Below are 20278 nucleotides of genomic sequence, written 5' to 3' on the forward strand. Positions count from 1 at the left end.
ACCATCATGAATATCTGGGTCATGAAGATCTTTTTTGTACAGTTCTTCTGTGTATTATTGTCACCTCTTCTTAATATCTTCTGCTTCTGTAAGGTCCATACCATTTCTGTCCTTTATTGTGCCCAAATTTGCATGAAAATTTTCCTTGGTATCGCTAATTTTCTTGAAGAGATCTCTAGTATTTCCTATTCTATTCTTTTCCTCTATTTCTTTGCATTGATCACTGAGGAAGATTTCTTATCTCTCCTTGCTATTCTTTGGAACTCTGCATTCAAATGGGTATATCTTTCCTTTTCTCCTTTGCCTTTCACTTCTCTTCTTTTCATAGCTGTTTGTAAGGCCTCCTCAGACAACCATTTTGCCTTTTTGCATTTCTTTTTCTTGGGGATGGTCTTGATCACTGCCTCCTGTACAATGTCACAAACCTCCATCCACAGTTCTTCAGGCACTCTATCAGATCTAATCCCTTGAATCTATTTCTCACTTCCACTGTATAATCATAAGGGATTTTATTTAGGTCATACCTGAATGGTCTAGTGGTTTTCCCTACTTTCTTCAGTTTAAGTCTGAATTTGGCAATAAGGAATTCATGATCTGAGCCACAATCAGCTCCCAGTCTTGTTTTTGCTGGCTCTATAGAGCTTCTTCATCTTTGGCTGCAAAGAATATAATCAGTCTGATTTCAGTATTGACCATCTGGTGATGTCCATGTGTAGAGTCTTCTCTTGTGTTGTTGGAAGAGGGTGTTTGCTATGACCAGTGCATTCTCTTGGCAAAACTCTGTTAGCCTTTGCCCTGCTTCATTTTGTACTCCAAGGCCAAATTTGCCTGTTATTCCAGGTATCTCTTAACTTCCTACTTTTCATTCCAGCCCTGGAATGAAATGGACAGATTTTTTCATGTTAGTTCTAAAAGGTCTTTTAGGTCTTCATAAAACCATTCAACTTCAGCTTCTTCAGCATCTATTGGTCAGGGTATAGACTTGGATTACTGTGATATTGAATGGTTTGCCTTGGAAACAAACAGAGATCATTCTGTCATTTTTGAGATTGCATTTTGGACTCTTTTGTTGACTATGATGGCTGCTTCATTTCTTCTAAAGGATTCTTGCCCACAGTAGTAGATATAACAGTCATCTGAGTTAAATTCACCCATTCCAGTCCATTTTAGTTTGCTGATTCCTAAAATGTTGATGTTCACTCTTGCCATCTCCTGTTTGACCACTTCCAATTTGCCTTGATTCATGACCTAACATTCCAGGTTCCTATGCAATATTGCTCTTTACAGCATTGGACTTTGCTTCTATCACCAGTCACATCCACAACTGGGTGTTGTTTTTACTTTGGCTCCATCTCTTCATTCTTTCTGGAGTTCTTTCTCCACTGATCTCCAGTAGCATACTGGGCACCTACCGACCTGGGGAGTTCATTTTTCACTGTCCTATCTCACAAAAAGTTTATCAGGAAGTAAAGTAGGAAAGGTAGGAAAAGTACCATGGCAAAGGCAACCTTCCTTCCTTTTAGTGGCAAGAAATTCTTCACAAAAGAAAATCAAAATAACAAAAATATACTATTTTGAGGGTTTCTCTGGTACTCAGTGGTAAATAATCTACCTGCTAATGCAGGGGACATGGGTTCGATCCCTGGGTTGGGAAGATCCTCTAGAGAAGGAAATGGCAACCCACTCCAGTTTTCTTGCCTGGAGAATCCCATGGACAGAGGAGCCGGGTGGGTTACAGTCCATGGGGTCAAAGAGTCAGGCATGACTTAGTGACTGAACAACAACATGCTATTCTGAAGCTATGAGGAGGGGCTTAGGTAATACAAGAAAATAAAACAGATAAAATGATGACGTATTTTGACATACCCATCCACACCACTCAGCATGGGCTGAAAAGTCACATTAAGAATTCCAGAGAAAAATTTTGCATACTGGGGCAGAAAGAGTTCCACATCATCAACCCTTCCAGTCATTCTTTTTAAATCTCAGGAACATGGTTTTTCCTGTACAATACTTTTTTCAGAGCTGTTTTTACTTCTTTATTCCTCAAGGTATAGATTAAAGGGTTCAACATTGGTCCCACCAGATTCATCAGAATTTGCACCACAGTTCCTAGCATGGGGTTAGGTGTGGGCTGCAGGTAGACAGTAATGATGGGTCCATAGGCACAGAGGATGGCGATGAGGTGGGCACTGCATGTGGAGAAAGCCCGGCGACGGCCCTCAGTTGATGGAATCTGCAAGATGGAGATGGTGATTCGAGTATAAGACACAAGGATTAGGAGAAAGCAGACTAGAGATAATAGGCCAACATTAGTGAAGCTCACCCTTTGGGCCAAGGATGTATCAGCACAGGCCAAGGGTAAGAGTGCTGGAATATCACAAAAGAAGTGAGCCACTTCATTGGGACCACAGTATGGCAGGGTGAAGGTAAGCAAAGTCAGGATGCTGGAATGGACACATCCTAACAGCCACGTGCCCACAGCCAAGGCCACGCAGACTCTAGGGTTCATGATGACCGCGTACCGCAGAGGGTGACAGATGGCGGTGAAGCGGTCATAGGCCATCACGGTGTACAAGAAACACTCAATGCTGCCAAGGAAATGGAAGAAGAAGAGCTGGGACACACAGTCCTTGTAGGAAATGAGTGGGCTCAGTCCCATGAGGTAGAGCAGCATTTTAGGACAGGTCACAGAGGAGAAACTCATATCAAACACAGACAAGTTCCCCAGGAAAAAATACATGGGTGTGTGAAGGCGATTAGAAGAAAGAACGGTCACAAGGATGGACATGTTTCCCAGCAGGGTGCAGGCATAGAAGGGCAAGAACAGGACAAAGAGTATAGTCTCCAGCCCTTCCGTGTGCGGGATTCCCAACAGGATGAACTCAGTCACCTCAGAGCAGTTCCTCATCTCCGTGAATGTCAGTCCTATGGAAGGAAACGGAAGCAGAGGATGTGGAAGAATGTCCTGGTTTGATGTCAGCAGACTGAATGTACTGGAGAAATGAAATATGTGAGTGAAATTACAGCATTTTGATTCAAAGTTAAGGAATTTCTATGTCTAAGCCAAATTACAGAGCATTTAACCTGGAATGCAGCTACCATAGCAAAACTTCATAGTTTTTATACCAAATATTTTTATCATACTGATTCTAGATGAAAATATCCTTAATTAAAACAGTACTTTTAATGTTGAAACAAGGCTTTTAAAGGGAAGGGTGATGGCCATACAAACATATGCTCCCTCAGAGTGGAGCATTACCAGAAGCCTCAAAACCAGATAAAGGCTCTTTAATGTCTCTAGATGTGAAACTTGAGAATCACTATATTTGTGAGCCACTACTGCTGACAAAATTATATTTTATCTGTTTTCTGGTGAGAGCTAGGGTTGAACCTCATAACAGTTTGAAATGTTTACTCAACATGATCTCAGTTCATTAATCCTCCCAGTAACCCTTTGAGATAAATGTACAGAAAAGGAAATTTCTCAACATTAGGAAGAGTAAACAACTTGCCTAATTTGAGGTTACTATACATGGCAGAGCTGGGTATTTAAATCTTTTTTTTTTCCCTGACATGAGTGTTTCCACTGCGTGCACTTGTGATGGACTGTGGCATTACTGACCTTGTCAAATTTTGTCTTCACCTCTGTGTTGTTTATGTTTTATCTTTTGATGTCACCAGGCTCTAAAAATGCTCCCAGTTCTCTTTAGTAAACAATATAAACCCATCTTGTCTCTCCATGAAACACCACTCCCCCCACACACACACACACATTTAAATATAAAGTCTAGAAGAGTTCATACTTTTTGACATGTACTGCTATACCCTTGGTGCAGAAAACAGTGACTGGCATAGAGTAGGTTCTTAATAAAGATCTGATGAATGAGATGATGAAACACCTCCACGAATAACTGGAAAGGAAATTATTCAGTTGTTTTGTCTTGTACAAGGACATACATGACACTATCAGATATTAGTCTTCCTAAACAACCATGTAAAGAAGCTTGATCATACACCTGTTTCTCTTTTGCACCATCCTCTGAACATTTGAACTTTCTCTGTTACCTATATGGCATCTGAACCCAAGAAGAAGCTTTGCTTTGTGCTGTAAAAGATGACCCAAGGCAAGAGCTACATAATCTGTATGTGAGTGCATGTTTCGCTTCAGTCTTGTACGACTCTTTGTGACCCCATGAGCTGTAGCCCACCAGGCTCCTCTGTCCATAAGATTCTCCAGCAAGAATACTGGAGTGGGTTACTGTGCCCTCCTCCAGGGGATCTTCCTGACCTGGGGATCGAACCTGCATCTCCTGTGGCTCCTGCATTGCAGGCGGATTCTTTACTGTTGAGCCACCTGAGAAGCCCACATAATCTGAAGTCTCCAAAAAAAGAGAGAGAGAGAGAGACCTGGATGTCTTATCAGGAGAGTCACACAGGAGAGAAATGGACTGAAGGTGTCCAGGGATAGGCTTATTTAAGTGTCCAATCTTTTAATTATTTTCAAGATCAAAACCCTGGTTGTAAAGAAAGGAGATTTGGAGTTGGTGAGCCAATATCATGAGGTGAATGACAAACCAAGCAAGTAGTGTTCTATTCTTAGCCACAAGTTTCTGTTCGTTTCCTGGACTTTGAGACCATTTGTAAACCAGGGACTCCAAATTCTCCTTTCCACTGGAGACCTGAGGAAGAAAAGAGGACTTAAAAAGAGAGAGAGATGAGGGTGGCACTTACATGACTAGCAAGGAGAAAATTTCATCCCTGTATTATTTGTATCTCTAGGATCTGTCACCCAAATTTGCTTCTGATATCATACCACAAGCCAGGATCAGGGATCTCCTCTCATGATTTGGAAAGTTCTTTCTCCTTAGTGAAATAAACTCAGATTAAGTGACAGAAAGCTGAAAGTCCCTCTGCCTTCTGTAAAGATCTCTTCCAAAACACTAATAGCAACATTGTTTTCTCATAGTGGAAATTTAAATGTGCTTGAAGCCCTTGGGGAACCCCATTCCTGAATGAGTCCTATTTTGCAGGGGTTGTTGAGCAAAGGGAGTAATTAAAAGTGAGTGATGGTAACTCCTCTGTGACATTACTGTGATGTGAACATGATAGAGCCATATCTATATTTTCCACTTCTGTTCATAACCTGGGGAAGTTAGAGAAAAGCTAAGAGGTACAGCTCAACATTAAGACATATGTAGAAACCATTTCCCCAGTTTCAGGGTATACTTTTAGAATAAGAAATAGCAACCAATATGAAATATCCAATTTCATATACTTTATCTCAGTTTCTCTTTAGCCCATACACTTTTCTATGATACTTTGGTTTGGAAACATAATTTATAATATCAGATTCTCCTAAAAGCAGAATTCTCAATTTACAAAGTTGACTTCCCTGAATGAGAAACTGTTCTCCACATGACTTTCCCAAAATTCTATTAATGTATTGATCAGCAAATATTTATTAATAACTTACACAACTATGTGCAACTAAGCACAAAACATGTTTGCTGAGTCTGGAACTTCTCTTACTTAAAGGAAGTCAAGAAATTTGACTCTTCAACACAAATGTCTGAAATGTGAGAACTGCTGATCTTTTATGTGGCAGAGAGCCATCTAATTTTCAAAGAACTAAAATAAATAAATAAAAGCGTAAATTAATGAAATAAAACAAAAAGCGAAAAGATGAGTGATGCTAAATTTTTACTTTCTTAAAATACTAAGAAAATAGATATACTGCTGCAAAGATTATTACTGAATAAAACACCATATGGGTTAAGATTGATCAATCTCAAAAGTAAGTTTGATGGGAATAAGGGCAATCACGTTAGTCTTTTTCAACAAATTTCAAAACCAGAAGAAAAAAATATATATTGTTTATATGCACTCATAGTGGCAAATCCATAAATAAAAAGAAGGTATTTTCTTAACAAAAATTCAGCTGTCTAACAACTGCTGAGAGGATGAGGATGACAAAATTACACAAAGGGAACTTCTAGATTATATTCTATATACTGTACTGGCTGAAAAGCTCCCATGAATTTACTAATATTCTTTAAATTTTGTATTTTAATACACGAGATATTACACAAGAAAAACAATTTTTAAAACTGTAATAAATGAAAAATGTTATTAATTTTAAGTACTATAGTAAATAATATATAAAACATATATATGTATATATTTCTAACCACTAAAGAATGTGCCCTATTAATTTATCTTGAATTGATTATGGAAAACAACAAATAACTTATTACCACATAATTTTTTTCATGTCTTATTATGTTATGTTTGGCTAGTTGACCAAATATGTACAGAAAGTACAGACTAAAATGTCATTGAGTGTTAGGACATATACATGGACAAAAACAGTTTTTAAAACCCACTGCTTAAATTTTAACACTTCATGCTTTAAATTTTTTAAAAAATAATGTTAAAAAGTGAAAGATTCAGTCTTTTATTTATAAACACTTATCATTTATTTTAAAAACCAGGTGCAAAGTCTATATCCTCAGGAAAAGAAACACAACCTTTGTTGTAATTGTTGCTATATATCTTAAAGATGATTTTAAACCAGGCAGGGACCAAAATTTGAGGAGATGAGTACAATTTCTGAAGTTCAACATGAGCCAAATGTGTTATTTATGTCAATCCATCTATCTTCTGTAAACGGCAATCCATTCCAATATTCCTGGAAAAACCCCATAGACAGAGGAGCCTAGCAGGCTATCATCCATAGGATTGCACAGAGTCAGAAAAAACAGCGACAGCACACACACACACATTTACCCTCCGTATTAGTTTGAATCTCAGTATCATTTTTCATCATGCCTCCTCTTTTAACCATTAGTCCAATGTGAATATAATTACATATAAACAATTAAGACAAACAATTTAAAGATGCAATGGGTAATCAATTGTTATTTTTGCACAATATCAACAAATCAGGCTTTGCCAAGGCTCAGAAAGTAAAGAATCTGCGGGCAATTCAGGAGACACAGGAGACTCCAATTTAATCCCTGGGAGGAAGATCCCCTAGAGGAATAAATGGCAACCCACTCCAGTATTCTTGCCTGGAGAATTCCATGGACAGAGGAACCTGGTGGGTCACAGTCCATGGGGTTGCAGAGAGCTGGACACAACTGAGCAACTAAGCATACACATCAACAAATCAGTGACCAAATTGTGAGCATATAATCTCATAGCCTCAAATGCTGTTCTTGTTTATTCAAACCACACACAGAGGCTTTCAAAGCTTTTATTTAGGGAAAAATGCATTAAAATATTTCATTAGCTCATTTTAGTTTAAAAAAACATATTGGAAAAAAGCACACCATTGTTCTCCTTACTGATATGAAGTGCAGGGATCATTCCCAGGAAATCTCTGTGGGTTTTGAAACCCCCAGTTTGAAAAGGCTGCTGAATAATTTAGAATATCCTCTGTCACAGCTAGAATGCACTCCAGTGCTTCTGGGCCAAGAATGACACTCTTTCCAAGCAGACCATTCTGTAGTAATTATCTCCTCCATTTAAAGCCTACCTCCTTGAGTTTTCTAGCAAATGTTCTTTGTTTTACTCTTTGCACATTACCAATAGAATCTAACCCTTTTTTCATTCAGCATCCCACTATAAATTTGAGATCCTTGGTTATATCTGCTTTCTCTTTGTCTAAACAGTCTAATTTCCAACAACCGTTTCTCATGTAACTTGCTCTTTGGGCTTTCTGACATTTCTGCATCTGGTTTGTCGATAGCCCCCTAGTGAATTTAGACTTGACAGTATTTCAGGTATAAAAGCATTTAGATTGTGCCTTAGACATAAGACTGCTCAACAAACGTCTACTGAATGAATAGATGGCTTCTTTCCTCCATGTTTTGTATTTATTTGTGTTGGAGTCAAGTTGCTCTCCATGTCTGGAAATTCATTCTATCTCCCCCATACACATTCTCTAGCTAAACAGTGACAGCTCCTATCTTATTTTTAGTACTTCATTTCCTGGAGGTTTGTCTTTTCAGGCCACATCTCTTTGCTAGCACACTTTTGCATCTTAAACCGGTGTTTTCCTTTCCCCAAGAGAAGGCACTTTCATGAAGAAGTCATTGCTGAGACAGTGATATCTGCTTTCACAACTCAATCTGTTTTTTACATTTACTTGTTCTCAGTTTTCATATCCCTTGTTTCTATTGCTATCCTTTTAATAACATCATTTTTTTTAATCAGAGAAAAAAATGTGTTTCCTGAACGAGGTTCAGATTGTCAACCTGCAACATGCATACCTCTGATTAATCAAAGGGCAAGAGCCAACAAGGAGAAAGTGAGACACAGGACAAATTTGAGACTGTTTTGTAAAAGGACTGAAGATTTTCCTTCCTGTGATTAACCTTGGATGCTCTGAGTTTTGATACAGTAAGGCACATTGACACATTTCAGTTTCATATGCTAGGACTTGTTGGATGACATCCTTTACTCAATACTACCTATGGCATGTGCACTAGAGGTAAACAAGGTGCGATGAACAGAGTGTTGTTAACGGGAAAATAAGCAACTGTATTAAGAAGGAATTTTAATATTTATAAAATGTGACATCATAGAATGATATTAGGAAGAATTAGAAGTACTATTAAGGTTTCTCCACTATTAGTTCATTTGAAATAGTGTGTTCTAGGAGATGCAAGGCAATGGTCTCTCTCAGGAGATGAAAGTAGTAGATTAAAAAAAATAAATAAACCTCTACGAATAAAAAATTCAATGGACTTGAGAACAGATGTGAGGATAAAGCCTGACAACTGCCAATTGTCCCAAGTTCCTCTCAGTATTATATTTCCATATGTAGACAACTTTTCTTGAGTCATTCTTTTGGTTCTCTTACTTCCTAGACTAGACACCAAGATTTCAGACGGATAGTTCTTTTCTTGGTGACTCAGACAGTAAAGAATCTACCTGCCCAGGTTGGGTACATGAGACAAGTGCTCGGGCCTGGTGCACTGGAAAGACCCAGAGGGATCAGGTGGAGAGGGAGGTGGGAGGGGGGACTGGGATAGGGAATACATGTAAATCCATGGCTAATTCATTTCAATGTATGACAAAAACTACTGTAATGATGTAAAGTAATTAGCCTCCAACTAATAAAAATAAATGGAAAAAAAAAAAAAGAATCTACCTGCAATACAGGAGACTTGGGTTCAATCTTTAGGTCGGGAAGATCCCTTAGAGAAGGAAATGGTAACCCACTCCAGTATTCTTGCCTGGAGAATTCCATGGACAAAGGAGCCTGGTGGGTTACAGTCCATGGGATCACAAAGAGTTGGATACAACTGAGCAACTAACACTTTCAATCCTTTTCCAAACCTCTGCTGAATAATTACAAAAATAGAAAGTAAGAATACACAAATGGATCCGTAAGGAAAAATAATATTAATTTAAGAATAATAGACACACAGACTTCTACCCATGCCACAAGAACCATGGTTAATGACAATCTTTCTAGAAAAGGTCAAAATCAGAAGTTGGTGTGATCTTGTCAGTGTGTCTATAACACTTGGATTCTGTCCTTTGGAAGAAACGTGTACTTTATATTCTTCCAGAGAATTAGGAATGGCAAAAGAGGAGCTCCAGTATACTAAGCCCTTGTTAATTTATTTTTTGACCACTCTGCACAACATGTGGTATCTTAGTTCCCCAACCAAGGATCAAACCCATGTCCCCTGCATCAGAAGCACAGTCTTAACCACTGGTTCACCAGGGAAGTCGCTCCAGTATACTACAGTAGTAGTAGTAGTTTAGTTGCTAAGTTGTGTTTGACTCTTGCGACCCCATGGACTGTAGCCTGCCAGGCTTCTCTGTCCATGGGATTCTCCAGGCAAGAATACTGGAGTGGGTTGCCATTTCCTTCTCCAGGAGATCTTCCTGACCCAGGAATCGAATCCGGGTCTCCTGCATTGCAGGCAGATTCTTTACCAACTGAGCTACAAGGGAAGCTCCCTCCAATATACTAGCCACTTTAAATATTCTGGGGGCTTGGCACCATGGATTTTGTTGGATCTGTTTTTATGTAGAAATGGGAAAAAAGAACTTAGCCCAATATCACTAGAAAGAAGGCTTTATCTATTTCTTTCTATCTGGTTAGGCTGAGGCCAGCTCAAGTTGCCTGTATCACCTAATAACACAGTTTGCTCAGTTAGTTAAATAAGAACTTATGTGGTGGGAATGCAAATTAGTACAGCCACTATGGAAAACAGTGTGGAGATTTCTTAAAAAGCTGGAAATAGAACTGCCATATGACCCAGCAATCCCACTTCTGGGCATACACACCGAGGAAACCAGATCTGAAAGAGACACGTGCACCCCAATGTTCATCGCAGCACTGTTTATCATAGCCAGGACATGGAAGCAACCTAGATGCCCATCAGCAGACGAATGGATGAGGAAGCTGTGGTACATATACACCATGGAATATTACTCAGCCATTAAAAAGAATTCATTTGAATCAGTTCTAATGAGATGGATGAAACTGGAGCCCATTATACAGAGCGAAGTAAGCCAGAAAGATAAAGACCATTACAGTATACTAACACATATATATGGAATTTAGAAAGATGGTAACGATAACCCTATATACAAAACAGAAAAAGAGACTCAGATGTATAGAACAGACTTGTGGACTCTGGGAGAAGGCGAGGGTGGGATGTTTCAAGAGAACAGCATCGAAACATGTATATTATCTAGGGTGAAACAGATCACCAGCCCAGGTTGGGTGCATGAGACAAGTGCTCGGGCCTGGTGCACTGGGAAGACCCAGAGGGATCGGGTGGAGAGGGAGGTGGGAGGGGGGATTGGGATGGGGAATACATGTAAATCCATGGCTAATTCATTTCAATGTATGACAAAAACCACTGCAATGATGTAAAGTAATTAGCCTCCAACTAATAAAAATAAATGGGAAAAAAAATAAGAACTTATGTAGGTTCCCAGAATACCTGGAATAAAACATGAATAAACATGAATAAAACATGCAAAGTCCATGGTCCCAACTAGAGAACTATCTTTACTTCTCAGCTCCCTCAGAGGGCCTGGTCACACTGGAATAAACTATAGTAACGCACATGAACACAAACACACCATACACATATTGTGTCCTTTCCCATTGAGCACGGAGTCTACAAACTAAAGACTTCAGGAGGAGATTCACTCTGTTGACAACTCTGCTAAACTGAGATAATATAATCCTATCTTGTGACAAAACTTGGTAGTGATTTCAACAGAACATTCCAAGGTGCCCACCCAGTCACCTTTGGGGTTTTACAGCTGGGATGCTAATGGAGTGGTTGATACCAACAGAGGGAAGCTGAGCAACTTCTGAGGTAAACATAAATTGCTTTTATAAGCAACAATAATGACCTCTATGCATCTTCCCTGTAGCTCAGATGGTGAAGAATCTGCCTGCAATGCAGGAGACCTGGGTTCGGATCCCTGGGTTGGGAAGATCCTCTGGAGAAGGAAATGGCAATCCACTCCAGTGTTCTTGCCTGGAGAATCCCATGGACAGAGGATCCCCTCCTTCTCCAGGGGATCTTCCCGACCGAGGGATTGAACTGCATCTCCTGCTTGGCAGGTAGATTTTTTACCACTGAGCCACCTGGGAAGCCCATTATTTTTGGCATTGCTGTTGTTCAGTCACTAAATCGTGTCTGGCTCTTTGCAACCCCATGGACTGCAGCACACCAGGCTTCCCTGTCCCTCACTGTCTCCTGGAGTTTGCTTAAACTCATGTCCATTGAGTCGGTGATGCTATCCAACCATCTCATCCTCTGTCACCCCCTTCTCCTGCCCTCAATCTTTCCCAGCATCAGGAGTTTCTCTTGTCTGCATCAGGTGGCCAAACTTTAGCATGGGTCATATTCAGATGAGCCTGTGGCAGTGAGCAGGTCTCACTGAGATGCTGTGGATTTCTCTTCAGGGTGTACTCCCTGTGTTCCTGACACACATCCCTTCCCTGACCATCCTTGATCAATAGTTCAGCTAGTGCCCTGGTGGGACTCAGCCCATGTCAGAGTCTGGTCTTAAACCACTATCAACATAGCCTTGAAAAAACTGATTTCAAATTCAGCTAACCTCTGACAAAGATCAGCAAACTACGGTTTATGGGGAATATCCTACCTGCAGCCTATTTGTGTAAATAGAATTTCACAGGATCAAGGCTTGTCTTGTTTCATTTGTTTATCCATTCATTCTATGACTGTTTTCATGCTACCATAGCAGAATTTTGTATTTATGATAGAGACCCTCTGGTTCCCAAAGCCTAAAATACATACTACCTGGACCTTTAGAGGAAACATTTGCTGATGCCTCGTCTCTGAGATGGGGAAAATGCCACCAGTTTGGATCAGTTAGAGTTGCTTCCCCACTCTCTTTATGGCAGAAAGAACTTTACAATATCATAGATATATTTTAAAAACTAATTTAATATGCAAATGAGGAGGGAAAAAATCAGCTTTACCCACAAGTGACTAGTGACCTCCTTCTGAAACAATCTGGCCCCCAACCAGTTTCTTCAGGGCTCCCTTGACATCTTTGTTTCTCAAAGTGTAGATTGTGGGGTTCAGCATGGGGGTGATTACACTTGCAAAGATTTGCACTGGAGTGACCAGCACCTCACTCAAAGACGGCTGGGTATAGACAAGAGCACAGGGCCCAAAGAACAGAGTGACCACAGAGAGGTGGCAGACACAGGTAGACGCTGCCTTGCGCCGCCCCTCAGCCGAGTGCATCTTTACCACTGCAATGATGATGCGCAGGTAGGAAAAAACAATGAGGAGGAAACAGATCATGGGCACGAGGCCAATGTTGGTGAAGCTCACTGTCTCGATGATAAGTGTGTTACCACAGGCCAATCTGACAACAGGAAAGATGTCACAGAAGAAATAATCTATCTCATTAGACCCGCAGTATGGCAACTGGAAGGTCAGTGTAGTGAGGCTTATGGCATGAAAAGAGCTAAGAGCCCAGGTGCCAGCCACCAGCAGGGCACACGCCCGACGGTTCATGATGATGGCATAACGCAGGGGGTGGCAGATGGCAGCAAACCGGTCATACGCCATCACCGTGTAGAGCAGAGACTCTGTGCAGCCTAGGAAATGGTAAAAGAAGACCTGGGACACGCAGCCACCCAGGGAGATGACCCGGCTCTTCACCAGCAGGTTGGCCAACATCTTTGGGGTGCTCACAGAAGAGAAACCAATATCCAGCACAGAGAGGTTACAAAGAAAGAAATACATAGGAGTGTGGAGGCGGGAATCGGATGCCACGGCTAGCAGGATGAGCAGATTTCCTAGCAGAGTGCAGACATAGAAGATGAAGAACACCACAAACAGCACAACTTCCTGCCCCTGGGTTCGAGGGATGCCCAACAGGATGAATTCTTTAACCAAAGTGTGATTCCTTATCTCCATAAAAGTTAGATTTTTATCCTGGAAAGAGGGGAAGTGACAGTAAGTTAATGACACACAGCACCAAAATCCACAGCTTGCTACCAATAGATTCATAAAAAGAAAGACAGTCGCAGGTTCTATTCATGGAAGGATAAAGCTTATTGTGACTGAGACATCAAGAATAGCAAATACCCCAGAAAGAGGTGCCGTCTCTGGGGTGAGGACTGAAGGCAGGCTGGTATCTGGACAGACATTGTTTTATTATTATCAGATAGAGAGGAGCAAGTGGCAAAAAGTGTAGAAGCCTTGAAAACTGATGAAGGAAAGAAAAGAGAAAGGGAAGGAAAACAAAATAGAGTAGAGAAAAGAAAAGGAAAAAACAAGGCATGTTGATAGCTTACAGAGAATTTTTATGACCATTTTTGAGTTAAGCCTTAATAGAGACTGATAAGGGAAGATCCCCTGGAGAAGGAAATGGCAACCCACTCCAGTATTCTTGCCTGGGAAATCCTACTGGCAGAGGATCCTGGTGGGCTACAGCCCATGGGGTCACAAAGAATGGAACACGACTGAGTGACTGAACAATAACAGAGTCCTATATGTAAGATAGGAATAATATTTCTATTTCATAGATGATGAAGAAATTATGATTCAGAGAGATTAAATAAATTGTTGAATTTCTCCTATATAACTCATGGCAGATCCAGAATTAGATTCCAAGGATTCTAAATCCATTATACCATAATTGGAAAAGGAGAAAAATAACTATGGAAATGCAGATAAAAGAAAATATTATTGTATTTTCTAAACTGAGAGGACAAGACAATGTGGCTCGGTCATTCATTTTGTTAAATTTAGATTTCTCCATAAACACCCTTGCCAAGTTGTCACTGGGTCCCTCCTTTGTGATTTTTTTTCACTATACTCTTCCTGTCTATTATTGTTAAACATTCCAGACAGTTACACAATGCGAGCTGTTACCCTGCATTCCTTATTCTATTTCTGCCACTGCACTAATACATTTCATGAACTTTCAAAGCAACTTTGAGAACACTGTGGTCTGAAATTGAATTATTCGTATGTGAAGCTAAAAAGATGTTTTCACACCGGTTTCTGTTATTTAGTGCTGAAACCATTTTTTATGCCTGTTTTCGTGAAAACACAGGTTCATACATAAATAGTTTATAAGTGTTCAGTTTCACAGTTTTAGTATTCACCCATCACCCAAGCCTATCAGAGTATCTTTGTGTATTTGAACTGTCATCAATAATGCACAATACACTGTATTCTTTCCAGCATGCCGTTCCTTTAATCATGAGGTGTTGTAGTGTCCACATTTTCATCTTCGTCCATATGGAAGATATTGGTAAAAGAAACAGCCTAAAATGTCAATAAGTTTTTCTTTACTAAAATATATGGATATATTATGTATCCTATTTCTGATCTAAGTAGGGAAGAGATATGGATTAACTTTTATAATTCTTTCAATTTAACTAAATTTGAAGATTCTAATTAGCATTGCACAAATGAACATACAACAAAATTTCAAAAACTATGGATACAGTAAATCACTGAATATAAAGAATATTTCACAACATTATGGAGAGGTTTTTTTGTATTCTCTAAAAGATATTCAGAAATAACAAATTTTGTGAATTATCTGAAATAGGATATTTTCTGCTCCTAAACCAACCATATGAAATCAGATGAACTTAATTTAACCTCCTAAACAGTTTTCTTTTTTTAATATACAAAGGGAAAGCAACTTTTAAGTGTAAAATCAAGACTAACGTGTGTGATGAGTCCGAAATGAATCAGCAAAACAGATTATTAACTTTGAGGAACCCATCATACCCACATGCTTCAACGTTTTTTCTCCATTGCCTCAGGGAATAATAAGACATCTAAAATTTTTATGATAAAATAGATCATAAAAGTTTATTTAGACCATGGCTTTTTTAGGTAACATGTTTTGATTTTATTTTCATTGAAGTCTTGAACAAAAAGAATACGTTCTATTGATTCTATTGATCCAAGAGCAGAAAGGGGAAAGTTTTCAAATCAGAGAAGAGAAATTATAACACACAGTAAAACAAAATTAGCAAAAGTTTAGACATTGAAAACACCCTCATTCTTATAATGCTAAATTATTCTCTGAATTCAACATGGTGGATTGTAGTGCTATTCAATGAAATATGGAACTAAGTGAATTATAGAATGAAAATCTATTTTTAAGGTAAATAATAGAATTGTTCCTATATCTATTGACTTTGAGGAACCTATGGACCAAACAATTGATATCCAAAGTGCAGTTGAATGCATGACTCCGAAACCAAAGAGAAGTTCAGAGCTAAAGATGTAACCAAAAAATGGAAAATTGCTCCTTGCATTTATGAAAATATAGATGAGTACAAAATATAGAACACAAAAGAGGACCTGGGAGCACTTGAGAAGTCTACGGAATTATGAGTCCTGAGGGGAATTCCTTCCCCTCACCACTCCTCACATTATTATCTGGCTCCAATGTACTGTTAAAAATCAGTATATTAAATAAATAATAGCTAATAATTAATACTCACTCTCAGCTAGATGACACTATTATCGGCCCTTTATATACATTAACATATTTAATCCTCTTAACAACCATCTGTAGTAGTTGTATTATTATTCCCCATTTACAGAAGAGTAAACAGAATAATAATTTGCCATATTACTTATGACTGAAAATGAAAGTGTCTCAGAAGAGTAAACTGCATAATAGAAGATTAAGTAATTTGCCACATTATTTACGATTACCAGATAGTAATTTCTGACACTCTCCCAGCCAAAATAAAGATCTGGTGAGGTGTTTGCTAAGCATGAGTCACCTGATTACAGTTGGTCTATAATGATTTCTGAGCTTTTCAAAGTCTCAGTCCAGGTTTCATGTTGGTGAAAAAGAAGCCTCATACAGTTGTATGGCTACAAGGTGAGTCAGACAATAAAATGGATAGAAAAAGGACTATCAGGCTGAGTGTTTACTCTGGGTATAATAGTTTTGAAGTGAATACCAGGAAATGGCACACCACGCAATGTTAGTCATTTGAATGACTCTCCAGGGACAAGAACACTGTAAATATATTAAAGTGGTTATTTTTAATTTCTTCTCTCAAAATTCATGAGAACAGTTAGGCCAGGGAACAATTTAACAATCCAGGAGCCCAAATCTTAATGTTCTAATGAATAATTCCATGGCACAATTCCTTAACTGTAAAGGAATTATTATCTTTATTATCATCATACAACGGAGAGCCATAGAGCAGACATATGTTATGACTAATGCAGAGTAAATCCTACACGGCTAAATCTGGAAGGAGATAAAAAGACAAACTCAGTTTGTGTCTGAAGGTCAAGAGAGGACAAAAGTGCCCAGTGTCTTAGATTCAGGATTAGAATTTAGGTCCAAGGTATGTTGTGGTTAATCTGAATCAGTTCTACTTAATCCCTTGACATCATTTTCAGCATGTCATGTCGGGGGGATGGAGAGGGAGATACACACAGACATACACACACAGACACATATTTTTCTGGGAATGTGTCCATAAGTATTCTTGGGTTCTTAAAAGGGGTCACAGCTATCAAAATGATGAGGAATCACTACTTAGACTAAACTAGAAAAACGACACATGATATCTATGACTGAGCAGATTAAGAACTAAGGTGAAACAAATATATTTGTGTTTATGTTCCATGACAAGAGTGAAAATGTGTTAGAGTCTACTTAGAGCAAATGGGGTAAAAATAGAGTAAGGAAGTTACATAGCAGAAAGTTTGGAGAGGAGTGAGAAAAGATACAGGGAAAAGGAAAGGAAACTAAATGTTATAATAAACATGTAGGCTTATACCATCATGAAAACAGTGTTGTGGTCCAAGTCAATACAGGCTTACACTTTTCTGTTCTTCTTGTGCCTCTTATGGATGCCTTTATGGTCATCTTGTCAAGAAAGTACTACAAACTGGCTTGATCCTGGGGTCTTTAGGCTTGTGGTGTTGCTGTGTTTCTGTCCTTGAGCTGGTCAGGGTCTGTGCAAATAGACTTCCAATCTAGAGTTCACTGAGTCATTGATCCTTTCTCTAGGCTCTAAAGCCTCCCTCAAGAGTGGATATCAGAGGCTTAAACAGAACTGGCATCTCTAAGGGACCAGATTCCCTGAAGTCTGTTATAAGTCCCTATAAGGCTTACAGATAACATCATTTTCTCACTAATTAGTTTGAGGAATCTAATACTTTTTTTTTTTTATGAGATATAACCAATTGGTCTCTGTATTGATAATGATGAAACTTTTGCCAAGGACCATTCTGAAAGAGCTACCAGATATGCTGGAAAACATTCAACTTATTATCTATGAAAAGTAAAGACTTAATGCTACATTAAAGTTTTCATTCCTGACACTTAATATCTCAATGGTTGATTCTTCCTCAGAACAATTATAGGGCTCATGACTGCTGAGTGGTACTTAAAGCGCAAGATTTTGAATCACAACATCTGGGTTTAAATCCTGACCACACAATGACTGGTGTGTGAGAATGAACGAGTTACTCAAATTGTCTGATGGATCACCAAATTTCTTTGTCTGTAAACCTGAGATGATAATACCTTTCACATTACAGTTTTATGAATTTCACATGAGATAATATATGTGCAAATTTGGTTTTGAATTGTAAATCTTTCTGTAAATATTAAGAATTAGCACTATTTTAATTATTTTCATCTAATTAGTATGATTAAAAGTGGCTGGAATAATGTCTTAAAAGAACCTAGACTGTTGATTTTTTAATAACAAGTTTCTTGAGATATAATTTACACATCATAAAATCCATCATTTTAAAGTATACAGTTCAGTAATTTTAAAGTATATAGTTCAGTAATTTCACAGTTTTGCCACCAATACCACAATCCAATTTTAGAACATTTCTATCACTTTAGAAAGACCCCTCATGCCTACTTGTAGGCATTGCTTCTTCCCATCCCTCACTCTAGGACACCATAATGTACCTTTTTTTGTTATGGACTTGTCTTTTGTGCACAGTTCCTGTAAATACAATCATACACTATGTAGCCTTTTGCATCTGCCTTCTTTCATTTGGCATAATGTTTTCAAGGTTCATCTACATCATAGCATCTACCAGCTCTTCATTCCTTTTTATAGCCAAATAATTGTGCACAGTGTAGATATAGTACATTTTTATTCATTCATTACTTTATGGGTATATGGGTTGTTCTTGAGGTTATTAAGGTTACTGCCTCAGGAATGCAGATAACCTCAGATATGCAGATGACACCACCCTTATGGCACCATTATGGAAGAAAGCAAAGAAGAATTAAAGAGGCTCTTGATGAAAGTGAAAGAGGAGAGTGAAAAAATTGGCTTAAAACTCAACATTCAGAAAACTAAGATCATGGCATCTGGTCCCATCACTTCATGGCAAATAGATGGGGAAACAATGGAAACAGTGAGAGACTTTATTTTGGGGGGCTCCAAAATCACTGCAGATGGTGCACTGCAGCCATGAAATTAAAAGATGCTTGCTCCTTGGAAGAAAAGCTATGACCAACCTAGATAGCATATTAAAAAGCAGAGACATTACTTTGCCAACAAAGGTCCATCTAGTCAAAGCTATGGTTTTCCCAGTAGTCATGTATGAATGTGAGAGTTGGATTATAAAGAAAGCTGAATGCTGAAGAATTGATGCTTTTGAACTGTGGTGTTGGAGAAGACTCTTGAGAGTCCCTTGAACAGCAAGGAGATCCAACCAGTCAATCCTAAAGGAAATCAACCCTGAATATTCATTGGAAGGACTGATGCTGAAGCTGAAGCTCCAATAATTTGGCCACCTGATGCAAAAAACTGACTCATTGGAAAAGACCCTGGGAAAGATTGAAGGTGGGAGGAGAAGGGAACAACAGAGGATGAGATGGTTGGATGGCATCACTGACTCGGTGGACATGAGTTTGAGTAAGCTCCGGGAGTTGGTGGTGGACAGGGAAGCCTGGCATGCCCCAGTCCATGCAGTCGCAAAGAGTTGGACAGTACTAAGCAACTGAACTGAAACTGAACTGGGTTGTTCCTACTTTAGATTATTATTAATAGTGCTCTTATTAAAATTTATATATAAGTTTCTGTTTAATCATATGTTTCCAAATCTCTTGTGTATATGCCCAGAGGTGAAATGCTGAATCTGGATTGTTGGTACTTCAACTTGAATTATATACAAACAGAAAAAAATATTCTTGTTGACTGTACATTTTCTTAAGTTTGTTATCTCTAATTTGAAACTAGATGTGAATGGTTGCTTTCAACCTTTCTATAGTAATAAGCAAAAATAAATGCAAAAAAATACTATAAAACCTATAAAATCCTAAATGCACTGATTTGATCTAAATGATTATGTTGTTTTATGTGAAATAAAATAATTGATACTGAATTTAATCAAATAAATGTATTTATATTTGTGAGTTTTATGCTTCATTTGTCAACTTGATTTCATTTTTTAAATTTTTTCTTAACTTTTTATTTTATATTGCTGTATAGCCTATTAGCAAGGCTGTGATAGTTTCAGGAGAACTACGAAGGGACTCAGCCATACATACACATGTATCCTTTTTCCCCCAAGCCCCTCTTCCATCCAGGCTGCCACAGAGCATTGAGCAGAGTTCCCTGTGCTATATGGTAGGTCCTTGTTGGTTATCATTTTAAATTTAGCAGTGTGTACCTGTCCATCCTAAACTATTCAAGGTATATTCAATCATCCTTTGAATTATCCTTCTTACACTTGCTGTAATCTTACTTCTTTTAAAAATGAGCTTTTAA

At 38.6% G+C, this 20278-nt stretch overlaps 2 protein-coding genes across 2 annotated transcripts; both read right to left on the minus strand.

The window, feature by feature from the left end:
- Positions 1–1978: 1978 nt before the first annotated feature.
- Positions 1979–2911, minus strand: LOC110134595 (olfactory receptor 10D3). Its single transcript, XM_020889212.2, has one exon. The coding sequence runs from the start codon at positions 2909–2911 to the stop codon at positions 1979–1981; it is 933 nt and encodes a 310-aa protein (XP_020744871.2).
- A 9595-nt stretch (positions 2912–12506) lies between these two features.
- LOC110151977 (olfactory receptor 10D3-like) lies at positions 12507–13448 on the minus strand. Its single transcript, XM_020915456.2, has one exon. The coding sequence runs from the start codon at positions 13446–13448 to the stop codon at positions 12507–12509; it is 942 nt and encodes a 313-aa protein (XP_020771115.2).
- Between the last annotated feature and the right edge of the window lie 6830 nt (positions 13449–20278).

Source organism: Odocoileus virginianus, unplaced genomic scaffold (genome assembly GCF_023699985.2).
Source record: "Odocoileus virginianus isolate 20LAN1187 ecotype Illinois unplaced genomic scaffold, Ovbor_1.2 Unplaced_Scaffold_19, whole genome shotgun sequence".
Lineage (NCBI taxonomy): Eukaryota > Metazoa > Chordata > Mammalia > Artiodactyla > Cervidae > Odocoileus > Odocoileus virginianus.